At 32.4% G+C, this 17,572-nt stretch overlaps 1 protein-coding gene across 5 annotated transcripts in view; it reads left to right on the forward strand.

Annotated features, from left to right (window-relative positions):
- The first annotated feature begins 8,039 nt into the window (after nucleotides 1–8,039).
- Nucleotides 8,040–17,572, forward strand: part of LOC119642266 (glycogenin-1) — a 31,399-nt gene continuing 21,866 nt past the window's right edge. For all 5 annotated transcript variants that reach the window (XM_038041356.1, XM_038041358.1, XM_038041361.1 and 2 more), the window contains exon 1: nucleotides 8,040–8,079. In XM_038041356.1, coding sequence (XP_037897284.1) covers nucleotides 8,073–8,079 — 7 coding nt within the window. In that variant the 5' untranslated portion in view covers nucleotides 8,040–8,072. The remainder of the gene's footprint in view (nucleotides 8,080–17,572) is intronic.

A 17,572-nucleotide genomic window follows, 5' to 3' on the forward strand; every position in this document is an offset into this window, starting at 1 on the left:
GTAAGCGTATAAAAATTCGGTACTTTAGAGAATAAGCGTACACGTCTCAATAATTAAACATGTGTTTGTATAAAAATTCTGCACTTTAGAGAGCAATGTATTTGTCGAAAAAATTGCGTTCATTAGAGAATAAGCGTATAAAAATTCGAAAATTAAGAAATTCAAAGTAGTGTGCAAACGGTCGCTGACTAGTTGAGATAAGATTGACGCATTAATTCGGTTGCAGCGTCAACAAAATCACAAAACTAGCGGCAACAAACAGAATGGGCACCAGAAATTGAAGATTTCTCCCTAATACCGTAGCTCATAAACAGAAAGTTTCACACAAGTTTAGGAATTATTTAAATAACTTGTGCCAAACTAAAAATCGGATCATTTTCGCAATGATAAGCACGACGTTGTTGGCCCCAAAATAGAAATAAAGATGCAAGTGTGCAATATACAAACTTTTACTACCGGAAACAACTTTTACTGAAAGTTTAATTAGATTTTTTCAGTTTCTTTTCTTTTTATTATTGTAGCAACTTTCTTTTCTTTTTTTTTTGGTACCTGATTTTGTAGATTGATTATAAGTGAAATGGTAATTTCTCATAAATTAATACAAAAGTAAAAATTGAATTAATCTGTCAATTCTCATTATGATGTCACGACAATTTCTTTTTATATTCGAAGCTTTCTTATATCTATTCACTTTCACATTTTTATTCAAGTTCATTAGGAATTCGAATGTGTGCATGCGTGTATAAAAGCAGGGGCAAAAAAAAAAAGAAAAGAATGTCAGCAAACTTTCAATGACACTAAAACTGATCATCTGATCTGTTGATCGAATGCGTAGTTAGTTGGGTACTTGACACCGTCTGCTTGTTTGTGTTCTTTGGTAAATTTACATGTTTTTGTTTTATCTAATTGCTCTTTTTCAATTTTCCTAAAACGTTGCCACCTGTTCTCATTCTCGACATCCGAACATTGCATGCGGAATAGTTGACGTCAAATACTGACACTGCACGCTTCCATAATTAAAGTAACATTTATTACAGCATCTCTTTTTTATATCCTTTTTTTGGCCATTTAAAGTATGGATTGTCTAGGAAATATACAAGGAAGAATATGTTTCCTGCATACTATACCACCGAATATTGGAACGAAAGAGCTCAAGACATATTAAAACAAAAATTAGTGGAGGTTTAATCACCTATCACGAATAATGCTAAGAATATTATTACGTTTCTAGGTGACGGCATGTCAGTTCATATAGATGCTAAGATAGATCGATGTACATAGATACGTTTAAAACATTGACCGATATTAAAAAATCACCTGCTCGCAAACCAGCCTGGGCACACAATCTAGCGATTCGGAGATAAGTAGCGACATTGGGTTATGAACCGTACAATTACTATGGTATATGTGACCTGGTCCGTCGAAAGAATCCCAACAAGAAACCACGTGTGAATGAGCGGTAAAAAGTTTATAATAAAATACATTCTCTTTATTCATCATAATGTACATGCAGAAACAATGAAAATCCATGATTTATAGAAAAAATTTAAGAAATGTTTCGCCTGTTCCGTCAAAATAACTTTAATCTGAGAAAAGCATAAAAAAAATATATTAGATGTTGATATGCGCTTCATGAAAAACTTACATTAAATCTGAAATTCTGTTTAGAATCTTGCAATTTTTCTATTAAAACTGGTAATTTTATGGGAGGTAGTGACCGTTTTGAATTGCTCCCGAAAGATGGCGTACAATGCGCAAAGCCAAAAAACAATCCTTAAGGAGGGCTTTTTAATTGATAGAGCGTCTATAGATAACCCATTTAAAACTTCAACGGCAACTCAAAGGTTTGGTTCGACAAATTTTGCCATTGACCTCTCCTTCAAACCGCAAACCGATAAGAAGATGACTTAAAGAACACTGCAATTCCTCTAGGAACTGCTGATGAAAAAAAAAGGGAATACCAAGCCGCAAAATAATGAGAATGTTGAGCTGCCACGCCCATAGCAGCCTCAAAGTCAGAAATACGCTAAGCTAAACAAAATAATCCTTGGCTCTTAGCTTTACTATGGAGATCATAAAAAATTTTCAATTTCGTTCAGTTTCAATTTCACACTTGTAATAATTTACCTACGTTTGTAACCCTCGTTCCTTGGTGGATTGTTAGTGAAGCTCCTGATCTCCTAAAAATTGAAGCAGAAAGCTTAATACGCTTTTAGTTAAAGTCCATAAGCTAAAAAAACTCGAAAAACCCAATTTTAAAGAAATTTTAAAAACTAGAAGCAGGTCGCACATTGTTCCCGATTAACAACATTAATATTTAAAACTAATTTTATGTTGATAATTTTGGAATGTACACAAATCGGCAATAATATGCATCTACGGGTTAAGAGTGGTGCGTCAGTCCAAGTCGCATAGATTTTTCTTGTTGATTGGTCACCTTTTGATGGACCTGAACTACTCCATTCCAATTTCGAATTTTTGTTCTTTTAGAAATGGTTCTAATGGAAAACGGTTTAACCCTACGATTAATAGATAAGAAGACAAGCCTTGAGACATGGTTTAGGTAATGGTAAGCCACTTTTAACTGACTTCATTGGAATATAAAATATCCTCAATCGTATAGCAAATGAAATGACGAAAGCATGGACTAAAATGATGAAGGCACTTTTAAGAGACTTTCTAAACAAAATAATCGACAGGATCTAACCCAGCAGCGAGAGAAAGAAGCTATTACATAAACACTTTGTGTAATAGGTTTTCGCAACTCGATTTACATGCAATAATGGGACTCCCTCTGCAAGCTTTTGTTACAAAATAATATTTTAAAATATATTCTATTTCTACCTATTAACGGCATGCGTCTAACACTAAGTCAAAGGAGGTGAAGATGCTTAGCATCACATATGTGAGGGTTGCACAAAAAAATTGAGAACAGTTTAATACAATCTTTAAGATGTCGAAAGGTGAAAGTTACGAGTGCACGTTGATACCAAATTGCTTTCTTGGAATGCTGCAAAGGCATAAAGCCTTCAATAAAGGACATGGAATTCAAAGGGAATAACTTTTACCATTTCATTTGGCATTTGACAAAATAAAAAGGAGAAAAGATATAGAAGATATATCTTGTCATCATCTTTTTTTTCTTTTGTTGGCCGAAAAACATTCCCTAAAGTATGCAAGAATTATACAAAAGTGAAGTAAAGCGTGGTAATTCACTTCAAAAGGAGAAACAGCTGTGTAATGTAAAAAAAATTATAGTAATAAAATATATGAAATATAAAAAATAAAAGTTCAAGTTTATTGTGTTTTCTTAATAAATAATTGGGGTAGGTGTGGCTAAAGCAAGGATCGCCTCTTAAAGATAATTGTTGATGAATGTTTATGTATAAATGTCACTTATTCACTACTACTGTTGCTATTGTTTGTTGTCAAGTTGCCAATTTAGCGACGACTTTGCAATTAGCAGAGAATTTAACGATGGCTCTGCAATTAGCAAAGAATTTAACTACTGCTTTGCCTTTTTAAAAGAGAATTTAGCTACTGCTTTGCCACGCAAGTAGCCAAGCAGTTTAATTTGGTAATAAAGATTATGGCGGTCTATTTTTAGGCTAACTTGTGCATATGCATGTCGGTTTTTTCATTTATCTCAATTCAAAATTTCAGACGAAAGCTTAGCAGACAGAAACGATTGTGTAATCGATAAGAGTTATCATAATAGATTCTATTAAAATTGAGTTTAGAAGACAAATGATAGGTAGTTTAAATTCGTATGGTATGTCAAATATTGTCAAATAATAATAATAATAATAATTCGAGCCATGTCAATCAGTATGTAAATATTAGGATAAATGCATCGCAAAATCGGTTTGCACTATTCTCGAAGCGATTTGCAAAAGATCATCCTTATGAGATGGAAAAGGACTTTGCGAAATGTCTCGAATTCCATTACTTGAAGATGCATAAGTACTTGTTTTAGACCTATGTAGGTCCATCACAATGGATTTTACTATCGTATGAAAGCGGGAATTATTACAAACGTATTTGTTCCGCAAATGAATTGGGCAAATATAGTGAAGATGGCTCAAGCGGTGAACACATAATACATTCACTAGATGATAGCCTCATATCGAAAGCAAAGAAGAACATTATTTTTTGTAATAATTACATTATTTTCCTCCGAAGTCATACTTGGAGGATGCCAAAATACCATTCAATCATTTATTCATTCATTCAATCATTCGTATGCCGTGATCAAAATTTAGCAAACTTAATGTAGCTTTTAAAATTTTTTTTATTTTCCAGTTTCCTTCAACAAAAACTAGAAAGAAGGGCTTGCTTTTCATGATAAGCCCTGTGTATGTTGGGGCATAAAAAATGGACCTAAATGGTCTCAATTCCCTACCTTCGAAAATGATGGACCAACTTTTATCATAAAATGTTAAAAATGAAGCCTTGTACCAAAGGACCAAAGGAAAAATTTTGAAAATTATAATTTTTCCCCTATAACAAACAACTTTTCGCAATAAGGATATGATCGAAGAAGTAGATTGATCCGAACCACGTTGAATAGCGTCTGTGCTTGGTCAAAACACACCAGTGTACTAAAATTCATTAAAATTCGTTGAATCTTGCAACCTGTATGTATGTATGGTGAACACAGGTACAAGCTGAGATCTATTCAGAAGATGATTCTAAATTGGACGGTATAATAAAAGGCAGGTCTATATTAGGCTCCTTTGGACGTCCGTCGGCACAATCTTAATATGTTCTGTCGAGCAAGATATCAAAATGATCCAAAAGATCCATCTTTTGAAGATAGTCATAAAACGGTATTGCATGTATTTTCGGCGCACTGGATAACTTGGCAAGTTCAGCTCTTGTATGATGGGTACATCGCAGATTAGAAGTACATTTCAAAATTTTTTGAATTTTGAAATTTGACACTTTCTTGATATGTAGTTTTTCCGAAAAAATGGTTGTCGATCCTGTCAAGTTCCTGACGTCCTCAATTTACATTCGAATGCTTCGAAATAAAATATTATAAATCAGGAATTTTAAATTTTTGTAATTTTTGTAAAATATAAAAATTAAATTATAAATAATTTAATTTTTATTTTGTTTTATTATTATATTTATTATTTATATAAATTATATTAATTATAGTAAATTATTTATTATTGAGGGAATATAATTTATTTATTAGATTTATAATAATTAATTTAATGGATGTGGGTTGATACTAATTTTATTTCACAAAATGATAATATTAAATATTTAACTATAATTTATTTATATATATATATATATAAATATTAAATTAAAATCTATTTGTCGATTCTACGATATTTTTGAAAGATATTTTTCGCAAACGCAGAAAAAAATACAAAATTGGAAGTTGATGCAATTTTCTTTTTGAAACAACTTTTTAAGAAAATAGATTTCAAGTATTTTTATTTTCTAGAAGCAAAATGGTACCTTGAAACGGTACGATAAAAGAGAGCCAAGGAAAAACAGGATTCTCTTGCGATAGTTGTCACGCCCTGTTTTTATTCTAAAATAAAATTTAAAATAGTTTTTATATGTACTGTAAGGCTTGGAGTTTGACAGTAAGACTTGAATGGTTAAAATTTTCTGAATCTTTTTATATAAATGTAGAAAGAACTTGCTGTGCTTTTTAAGTGTGCACAAGATGACAGCGCTCCTTAAATGAATTTATAAGCAAAGCTTAACAAAAGTGTCGCTCTATCAAAGGAAAATCTAGCACAAGAATGCGTTACCGTTTTCATAAAGCAAGTCTCTGAATATTTTCACTTCCAATTTTACTTGAAAACAATAAGCGTCTCATTCCACAATCATATCTTTTTGTTAATCGACGCCACCTTTTTCCATCTTTTTACCACTCTGCATTCATTTGTCCGTCTTCAATTGTGGAAATTACTTACACAAGGTCCCGCAGTTTTTCATTTTGTGCACAGCAAGAAAGTTGTAGTTTCTGAAAAATTGAGAATCAAGAGTCTTATCTGCATTTACAATCATGTGCGTAACGTCTAAACTCAGACACGTTTTCTGGGGTGTGTAATAACGTAATCTGTAAAATGTCTGTGGTAAACATTTCACAGTAGCAAAAAATTAGATAACGGGTTCGAATTTACAAAAGCCTTCGAGGCTATTATAGGCAGGTTGGTATTGCAAACGAGCGAATTCAAAGGTCAAAGGGTACGTCCACAATACGACAGAGAATAGCTCTGTTTTCAAATGTAAAAAAATTAGTTGCTTTGCGCATTAATCATAAGCTATAAAAGATATAGAGGTAAAAATGTTCATGGCGTAAAAGATTATTTGTTATCTAAAGCTAAAAAGGGTTTTTAGTTTTTTTTGGAGTAGAAAATAATTCATTCTGTTTCGGATGGGGTTGAATTCCTTCATAATCAAAATTCACGTTATTACGAGTTTTGACATATCGTGTCCATTTTTGGTCTCAATTCCATCAATTAATGCTGTTAGCATTCTGAAGGTACGCCTTAGTGAAGGTTGCATTTGGTTGTTGGAACTAACCATAACACACTAAGCGCGCTGACTCCTGCGGATGGGAATACCACGAATAGTTAGATTTATTTGAAGTTAAGAGTGCCCTTAACCTGCGTCATGGACTTGGGATGACTGTTTATTACTTGTAAGGGTTCAGCAGCACTATCTTTTCAATTAAGTCGTAAAGGTAAAGTTTACCATAAATGGGAAGTTTATTCTGTTTGTTTGACACCGAACTACACTTATTGAAAGCTTCAAGAAGCTCCTTTGTGTATTCTTTAGTGTGGTAATTTAGACAGTTGCGTATAACTTAGAGCCAGTCATTTGAAATGAAGAAATCATAATTTTATTCAACACTCCGCAATGATACTTACACTCTTTCTTAGATAACGGACTCAATTAATTTGTACTTGCAATAGGCAGGGAATTTTTACATCCTTTGGGATCACATCCAATTCGCTGCTAAACTTGATTTGTAGGCACTAATTTGTCAAATTTGTCATTCGTTTTGACTTGTTCTTTTTAGTTTTTGCTTTTCAAAACGACTTCTTATACTGAAGGGGCAAATGAGCGAGCAGAAGAAATTCTTTTCTTGAATTCTCAATTAAGAATTTAATTTCATTGTTAAAGCATTTAAAACTAAGATCCTCGCAATCGTTTCACGTTCACGAAGCGATGTATCGATTATAGGGAAGAAGGAGGATTTAACTCTTGTCTACGTTTCACTTTGAAGAGCAAGGACGCTAGAATGCGCTGCCCGGAGTACAAACAACTCTAGGACAGACGGACAGATGAATAAATAGAGTTAAATTATCTCACAATCTCATGGGTTCTCAAGAATAATTGTATCTTGTAAAGCCTGTGAGGCTTATGTCTTGATGCAAACAAAAGACAAATTTCTCGTACTTCGGTTATTCGGTAAATAACTAGAAATAGTTGAAGTATGAAGAGGGAAGATTGGAACAATTTTTATTATTTTTATTATTACAACGCAAGTCATTGTAAATGACATTTAAACGCAGCCGTAGAAACAAGAAAAGAGATGAGCGAAAATTATATAAAATTCTGAATCGGGTATAGAATGCGCGCATTTCTTAGAGGCAACAAATACAATAAAAGGATATATATATATATATATATATATATGCATAGATATATGTTATATCCTCACATGATTGTATGTAGGTATACACAAAACTGCACACATAAAAATTTTTAGATTCATTGCCGCTGTTTATATAGTGATATGTGTTTATATAGTGAATATGAACTTAAATGAATAATCTCTCTAGTTGTGTATGACATATTTAGCCAACAACTCTTTAGTTATTTCAGTTACTCGTTGGACGTGTACGGATTCACATATAATTTTTTTCTCCGGATACAATTGAATAAAAGCTGAACGATTTGTTCGGTTTATGAGAAAATTAATAAATAAACAAATTTGTGGAAATATCTTAATTACTTAAAAAAAAAATTTTAAAAAAGTTAAATAATTTTTTTATTACATTTAAAAAAAAAAATATTTATTTTATAGATAAAACATGAGCAGTAAGTTTATGAAATAAAAAAAATAAAAAATATAATAAAAGTAAAAATAAGTTAAATTGATAGGATATAAAAAATTAATTTTTCAAAAACAATACTAAATTAATTTAAAGTAGTTTTAACTTAAAAAAAGAAAAGTTGTTTTACTTTTCTGAACACAGCTTCCATTAATATGCCTTTTATCAGCTTTCTATAGAGGAGATGACAACAATAAACAAAAAAATTTTGTTAATTTTTGTAAAATTTATCAGCTAAAATAAAAGACCGGCGACCTTAAGTGACCTTGAGCGAATTTGCTATGCTAAAAGCAAAAACTCGCATTAAAACTCGACAAGCAACTAAATGAAAAAATATGCTAAGAGATGTTAACGCTTTACACATCACTTTGAAAATAAAACACTTTTTTTTCCTAAGAACTTTTTTTTAAAAGAAAAGAATATTTGCATTAAAAAAAAGTCTTTATTGATATTCCTTGCATATCATTTAAACAAAGTAGAAATTCTTTAGAACTATTTGTTATTTATAGTATTTATGAACATTTCTTCTTATGCTCTATCTTAAATTGTTATCCCCACCCTTTAATCTCATCTCAGCTCATTATTTCTTGTTCTGCTTTTTTCTCTCTTTTTTTCTCTGTACAGAAAAAAAGAGTATAAAAAAGAAGATGAAGAACACTTTTACCACAATTTTGTTTTTTCTTTTTTTGTCATGATTTAATTTTCATGATTCAACAATAACAACTCAGGCAATTTCTGTAGTAACTTATTGCAGTTATATTGCAACATTGGGTTCTTACTCTCTTTACTCGCTTTTTATAATATATTCCCATAAATATTGCATTACAAACTTGACCTGGCGCACATTTTTTACGTCAAGCGTCTAATTTTGACGTTTTATTGTATATTAAAGCATCGAATGTTGAACACTCTGCGTTATCAAGTAACCTTAAGATACTCAAAATTCATTCAATTTCCACTCCTAACCTTCTTATGAACTGTTATAAAACTGGGATCATTAATCACTGTTGAAATCAGAAGAGTAGGAAACATAGGGAAAGGGAAGAGAAGGGAAGGGAGCGGGTTGATATTTTTAGTAAGGTATTGTAAATTTCTTTATTTTTTTTTAACTATTTCTCGTAAATGTCATATATTTCAAGTTATTAACTATCCAAGAAACTTCAAGAATAGCGTTAAACTTTAACGGTTCTTACGCTTATATTATTATAAACAATAGCATGATTAAGTACTGCAATAATATAATACTTTGACCAAAAAGTAAGACGAATATTTAAGTTAAATTTGTGGATTTGTCGAATATCGGAATTTTTTTTCAAACTTGGCAGCACTGTGGCATATATCTTTGTCGAATTTCCCATCAACAACGTCGTAGGGGTTTCGGTTGCATTACCATTGGTACGACACAAAAAGTATTTTTTTCGATTTTCACGACATCTATGAAAGAAGCATTACTACCTATCAGGATGTTATTATGGGAAATGAGACTTAAAAGTATGCACACGATCGGAAAACACCAAAAAGGTGAACCAAGACTGAAGAGACCGCACGAAATTCCCTCAAAAATCACGTTGATGTTAACACTTTTTTTCGAGTATCGTGGTGATGTGCACGATGAATTCCTTTCGCTGGGCCAAACTGTTAACAAGGAAAAATATTTGAGTTCGATAATAATATAACAAGAAAAGAAATGCTCTTACTTTATAATTTTAAGAAGAAACCAAAATGAACGGAAAGATGGGTTAATTAACAATAACGAGTTAATCATAATATGTTGATTATTATAAAACAAGCAAAACGATAGAACCCTATCTTCACTAATTTAATGATTTTTCAAAATAAGGCTTTGTATGAGATGTGGTTTAAAAAGTAAGCCTATTCGAAACATTTAAAATAGTGTTCGTCCTTGGTCTCCTTCAGAGTACCAAATTTCATCAAAGTATCAAACTATCTCAACTATTGTGACCTGTGCATTGAATATAAGAAAACAAAACGCTCGGACGGACAGACACGCTTAAATCAAATCAGAAAGTGATTCTGAATCGAACGATATAAGAGGAAATGTGTCTCCCCTGGTCATTCTGAAAATTGCTATTAATACTTTTGTGCAACAAGTGGTGTAGGGTATGACCATTGAGCTTTTACGATGTCAAATTTTATGCATTCTCTTCAAAAAGTGAAATATTGCTATCATACCTTTAATTCCTTTAACGGTCGGAAAGAAAATCACAGCGTTGCTTTATTGACTTAAAAAGATCGAGTCAGGCCAATTGGTGACTGCTTTAGGTCAGTTCAGCAGCCTATTTGAAGAAAGCTTTATATTTGCTGAAGAGTTAAAAGGAACGGTGGATCCGTTGTGCAAGACTCGCTGACTTCTTCTTTTAATTTTTTGACAAATGAAACTGCAATCTTGGTATATTCTCCTATTATGAATCGCATGATGAATATTATTTAAAACTTGTTGCACTTCTTATTATTGTTGGAGGCTTGTTTCTGAGACGTAACAATTTCAACTTGATAATGCGAAAGTAATCATTAAATTGTGCATTTGATAATAGTTAACTTTGAGAGAAATCAAAATTTTAAAATGAAAGACTTGTTTATTGAATCGAAGTCTTAAGTAAGAATTACTAAAATTCTTTAAATTTGGTTCTTTGTTTATGAGGGGACATTGCCGCTGTACATAAGGAATGTTATGTTTATAAGTAAGCTGACTTTAGGTTAAAATAAAAAGGTTTATATACAGATTTTTACGGACGTAATCTAGTTTTAAGAGGAAATAAATCAATTAAAATCAATCTATACAACAAAAACGAAAATGTGAATTCATATAGCATTACTTACAGAGAAAAGTATAAATTTTAAAGTAAACAAAAGAAATAGTTCCGATGTTTTAAATAGAAAATAAAGATGTGAAGGCCTTGGTAAAGTAATCCGTTTCTGTGTACAGTATATGTTATAATTTTGCATTATTGAACATTTCCTGGAAATTCGAATATCAAAATTTAGTAGACCTTGTAGAATTTTTTTAGAGAGTTAATTTAAAAAAACGAAAAAGCTTCGCTGTAGATTTTGTATTCTCAGGAAAATCCCTGGCTGTATAGCTGAAATATTTTATTTCATAAAAAAACTTATGAATGCACATTAAAAGATCATATTCTATAACTATAACTATAGGTCAAATTTCAAGGCAATCTGATGAAAATGCTATTTTTTTGACGATATAAAAGTTCGTCTCTTTCAATACAACCTTTTAGATAATAGTCTTGGGTATTAAGCGCAATAGCGCAGGATCTTTTAAAGGACGCTATTTAACTAACATCGTTAAAAGACCCGAAAATATATTCCAGACGTGATGAAAGAATCAATTGTGGCAAAACATGATACCATTGTTGTCTGTCGATCAGACGATCTTTTACTATAAATGTGAAAGGGAGAATAGTAACCATGTTAAGCAGGTACGATTCTTCGGATATGAAAATCGTACAAAGAAGATTTGCTCTTTCACCGCAAAGATCCCCTGGAGAAAATATCCATTGCAACCGAAGATATTTTTCGCGATTACACGACATCAATTGGAGTAGATACATATGTCTATATACGTGACGTAGGATTGTAGTATGAAAAAATGGTTGTGTCAAATATATGTGGCGGTTGGTATTGAACGAGTTAAAATAAGGTCATATCGTCAACACCGACATCCAACACTATGTAAAATAATTACAATTAATATATGGGAGATTCTGATAAAGATGACGTAACAAATAAATCCATATTGTCTTGTAGGAAATTCATATAATTGACTGAGAAAGATGCTAAGTGGCTAAAACTACTTAAAAACATTACATTGAAGCATATTATATTGCATGAGTAACCGAGTACATAAGAATCGTACTACCAAATCAGTGTTCGCAGATTCTTAAATCTCAGTGCGGTAGACCTTATTGAACTGTTAATTATAGAGAACACAATCAGTGAAAGCAAAACACTTACCGCTTGGGTGCCTACCCATTCGCTAGATCCTCCTCTTCTCTAACTTCTTTCCCACTGTCATCTCTTCTGTACACACTGTACCTATCGTGGATATTTGCTGAGTAATTCGTCCTATTAAAAATTATTATTATGCAAACATTTATGTAAAAATTAAAAAGACTTCATAAATTTTGCTCTTCTTTCATAATCCTGCATGTTACTGTTCATTCATTGAAAATTAAATTCGGCCGGCATTATAGCTAAGTAAAAATTTAATACGATCATAAAGGATCAAGTGAGCAAGTATATTTGATCATAAGCTTCTAAAGGCAATTTGATCTTTTCATTTCAAAAGCATGAGGGAATATGAAGGCAGCAAATGGATCATTATAAATGATACATTCAAGCCGAGCTGTTGCTATTCCACCAGCCATTGTATTAGCAATAATTATAACAGCACTTTAGAACTGTAATTCGATTTTTACTTGGTAGCAAGCGGCACTCATCACTGAAAGCAATGATATCCAATATCTATAGAATTTTTGTATTATTTTTGTAGTGATATACTCTACTTGGGTTAAAAATGACTCTCTGCCGCGCAGGTGACGCTAAAATTCAAAGATCGCATTATTAGATTTCCAAGATTCGACAAACTCTGAAAATGTAATTTTAAGTTTATCATAGCTTGTGGTTTAAATAATTTAAATGTAATCGAAGCTCAATTATTTTAGGAAACCTGGAATTAATTTTGAATTAAGGAAAAACTAAGTAGCTGAGCTGAAAAGACTGTAAGTTCCAAGTTCTAAGTTCCAACATAGAAAAATATGTAGAATTTTTGACTACAAAATATAAACTAGAAATATTTTTAAATATCTTCCAGTTCTATCGTGAGTTTACATCTCACAATTATCGATATGCTTAACAAAGAAAACCAGAAAGATCCACAGGCCATAAAATAAGAGCATGATATTCTCGAATATATATTAGTAATCATTTTAACATCTAATGTTTTCAAATGTAGACAACGGCTATTAAACCAACAGCTTATAGCTATTATTCTACCTTAACCAGTATGCGATCATGTCGAAACTTTTCTTGTGAGGCAGAGTCATAAGATTAAAGGACCAAAAGCTTTGACTGAAAAATTGCCTTCAAAATAAGTTAACACTAAAAACTCTACAATGGGTTACCGCTAAATACGCTACGCTCCTTTACAGTTATTCGTATAAAAACTTTTCAAAACAAGGTTTTTTATGAAGCGAGGTGGAAAGAGTGGTCCGAACAACGGTGTACCAGAATTGATCGCTATAATAACAACTGCATCTCACAAAATTAACATACCCTTCTAAAAGTGGTGTGAGTTGTCTAAAGATTTGTTTAAAAAAAGGACAAATAAATAATAAAAAATTAAAATAATAAAAAATTAATGTTCTTAAAATTCCATAATAATCTGTTTTCACTGGTTACCTACCCACTTGCAAGCAAAATTTAACAATCAAAATTCTGTTATACTTTTTATTATTTTTGCAAATTGACTCACCAATGGATGATAAAATTAAACATTGAATGTCTGAAAAATTAAAAAAAAAAAAATTTATACCTCTATGTGTAGGTTTGCGAGAGAAATCACCTCATGCTAAGAAATATATTTTTGGAAAGGTATTCGCCATAAAAGAAGAAAAAAAAAAGATGAACACAGTCAACAGTTTATCTATCTACTGTGATGCATATAAACGCTTGCAGCTTCTTTCTGCTAAACGAAGCGAAGATAAAAGACTTGAAAAATATTTTTGCGATTTCCTTCGCCTCTCCGTACAGTTTTTTGTTTTTTTTTTGTTTGCCTTACTGCAGTTATATTAAGAAATCTTGCACATGAGATCGATATAAGAAATGGAAAGGAAAGCAAGCAAGGGAGTTACAAACACTTTACAATGATATCTTGAAATCCACTACTCTAAGTAAATTTTTAAAAATTTTTAAAAATTGCTGTTTTTTGCTAGACAGAAAATTATCGCCAAACGACATTAGACATTAGAGATGTATGCTCATAACATTATGGGCTTAGTATTGGGCCGCCAAGACGTGAACGTATTCTATTCTATCTGTCTACCAGGCATCTGGGATTATTCATTCACTGGGATTAATAGAATGATGCATGGATATTTAAAATTACTTAACACTATTTTTGAAAATTGGGCTTGATTTTTTTTAGACTGCATAACATGAAGGGAATACTTTATGATTTCTGGCTAGTCTTATAAGATGATGTCTGTTTATAAAATTTTTAGATACTATTTGGAATTTTGTTTGAATCTTTTAGAAGCACTAAGATTTGTAAATTTCTCTGTAATATCAGACGAATATATATATACCGTAGCAGTATTAGTCATCACCATTTTACACCCTCAAGCAAGTGTAGCAAGAAAATCTTAAAATAAAACTTGGTATTTGCACTTCTACGTTTTACTTGATTTCTTTTTTGCATTTCATTCATGAATGCAAAGAAAGATGGGCCATAGCGCGCAGGGAAAATATATTCAAAACAATTAGCCGGTTACATATGAAGAACATCGGCGTACGCGAATACATGAATTCTGTAATCTCTCCGTCTTCTGTAATCTCTCCGTCACGTTTAACATTTCAACGGAATCTTGTTTACTACTAAATGGTAAGGGTATATAAAATTTATGATTTAATAAAGCATATTTCTCTCCCTAAAAGTTTTATTACTAAGATTCCTTCACACTAAAGGCATAAAACTATTAATAAATTTATACGAAAGCGTTCTGGTTGCTTTGCAACATCATTATACTCTATACCACACGTGGTGTGCGTGAGGGAACATTCAGAACGACTTGGGGTAGAGCGCTTGCATTGAGAACTTTTTTATTGTCTTTTACCTGTCCCTTTGCCTCTTTCCAAGCCGCAATTCGGTCTAATGGCGAATACTTTTCAAAATATTTCCGACATAATGCCTTATGTTTGAAAAAGTCGATATATAAACGAAATTGGACATTTTCCATATTTCTCCACATAGTTGGTTAAAAGTAGTATAATAAGGGGGAAATGAAAACTAAAGATAGCAGGAGGCCATTTCTTGAACCTTTTTCGTTTTTTTTTTAATGTGAGCAATCGCTCAGGAGAAGTCTCCTATATATACGACACCTCTGACCAAACGCAAAACGTATGTCTCATATATATGAAGCGCCGTATCAGCGTCAACAAGGACTGAGGAAAGAGAAAGACATAGGGAAGCTCCCGAAGTTTAGTACTTTATTGCAAAAAATACGGTTTCACATGACGGTAAAATCGATTTTCTTGATGTGCACAAGAAAGATTTAGATTTGATTGAACCACGTCGACTCATGTTTCTGGATTCATTTCATTTCGTTTATTAAGTAACTATAAAGTCGTAGCCCGTAGTGCAAGAAGCAACTATCATCAATTCCTTCTAGTGCAGCAAACACAGACTGTTAATTAGTTTTTGCATTAGATATCGCCCAGATTATATATACTCGTGGCCAAATACCCGTAAAATACCCAAAAATTACATGCTATTGTGGCATAAAGGTTTACTTTCCACGAGAACCCGTATATAAGCGGATGCCTAAAACACGAATTAACGCGTTTCAAGTTTAATTAAGTTGTATTTCTTGTCAAGTATCTTATTATGCTTAAATTTTTTGACACAAATAGGTTTACGCTATTGTGATCAAAAAAATAAAACGAATTTGAAATCTTCAGTTTTTCTTTCAAATTCCAATCATCGCCTTCGTTGCATTCATAAAATTCAAATTATGTTCTTTGTGAACACTTTGGAAGTAATTCACTGTTAAACTGTTATCACCACCTCGATTTTCGAGCGACACGGTCTTGGGTTGCCTTTTGTGCCATGTTCGCTCGATTGGTTATTTCAGGTCGCACGCACAGATTCAACTGGCATCTTCGGTAATGATGCTCTTCCTGACGTCCTTTTAGTCTGAAATCATTGCTTCACAGACAAAGTAAAAACCAAAAATCACATTTTTGTATGTTTGCAAACACACGTGTAACTCTACAGTCTGCAGCTGTCAAAGGCAATAGCATCAAGTTTTTTGGAGTTTTATGCTTATTTCTCGTAATGTAATCAAGACAGAATATTTAAAACTATTTTGTACATTCCTCAAATGGATGTACATAATTTACCTAAAAATTTAAAAATGGCTTAATTCTAAAATAGTAGACACCGTGATTATTTTTGCCTCAATAATACCAGCGATGTGGGTATCAAATAAAAGAACTTAGAGAGTAGAATGCGAAAACCATAGTGGTGGGTATGCGAGACTCGACACCCGCGGAATACAACTTTCCTACTTTTTATTATTATTGTTATTACGATTTAGTGAAATCGAAGAAATAGATGCTAGGAATAAGAATGATGAGTACTGTCGGCCACTATTGTCAGACATTAGTGCCTCTGGTGTTTAAAAACGACAGCATAAGTGGTGAGTTTAGCCGCCTTAATAAACATACACGTAGGAATTTGCAAATTTTCGAAAGGTTTTGGTATTCATCAAACCTAACTGTAAACATTTGCCCACAAATACCTACTGGAGGGGTAGATTACTTAAGGATCCAATGGAGTGTTGCAATAACATGATCAAGGCGTATGTTTGCTAATGTTTTGACCTTGATTTTCCCAACATTGCTTGGATAAAGCGGAACGCGATTACAATCGACATGAGAGTAATGTAGACCGTAGTATGGACGGCTTCTTTCGTTAGTTTTCTTTCTAACTCCTATACACTACACCACTCGGGGTGCCAGGACATATTAAGTTTATGCGGATATAAGCAGCAACCAAACGACTTGAGGCATGATTCACTCTTTTCACACTTTTTATGATTCAAGAAGAATCAAAGGACATTTGCCTCTCCATCTTGTATTCTTATGTTAAATCTACAAGTCGCTATTAGTGAGATATTTTCATGAAGAAATCATTAGTTTAGTTGGGCGTGTGTCCTGATCTAAGGATGAACACTACTGAAAATTTGTTCGATTGGGACTATTTTTTCGAGCGTTTCCCACGTAACACTTTCTATAGTAAAGATATTAGGCGAAATAGTGTGCGGTATGCAATGGTGTGTTGTGTTTTTATGGGTTTTTCAAGTATATTTTTGACGGCAATATTTTCCAAGCATAATTAACGGTGCCAAGAGCTCAATATGAATCGGAAAACAAAAAAATCCTAATTTGGTCTGCGTAATTATTAATAATTAACATAATCCATAATTAGTTAACATAATCCAGAACATTTGGCTTATACTTTCTACATGAATAATTCGAACGATGGTCTTAGTCGTTCGCTACTAACTCTCACATATATTGTACACAGCCGTTCGTTTTCACAGCCTGACATTAGATACATGCGACATATTTGTGTCAGCTTAAAGAATCTGGGGTTGTGATAGGCATTTTCCCCAGAATATTTTCCCCTGGTAGCGAAGGAGTTAAAGAACATTGCAAAAATA

This window comes from Glossina fuscipes, unplaced genomic scaffold (genome assembly GCF_014805625.2).
Source record: "Glossina fuscipes isolate IAEA_lab_2018 unplaced genomic scaffold, Yale_Gfus_2 221, whole genome shotgun sequence".
Classification (NCBI taxonomy): Eukaryota; Metazoa; Arthropoda; class Insecta; order Diptera; family Glossinidae; genus Glossina; species Glossina fuscipes.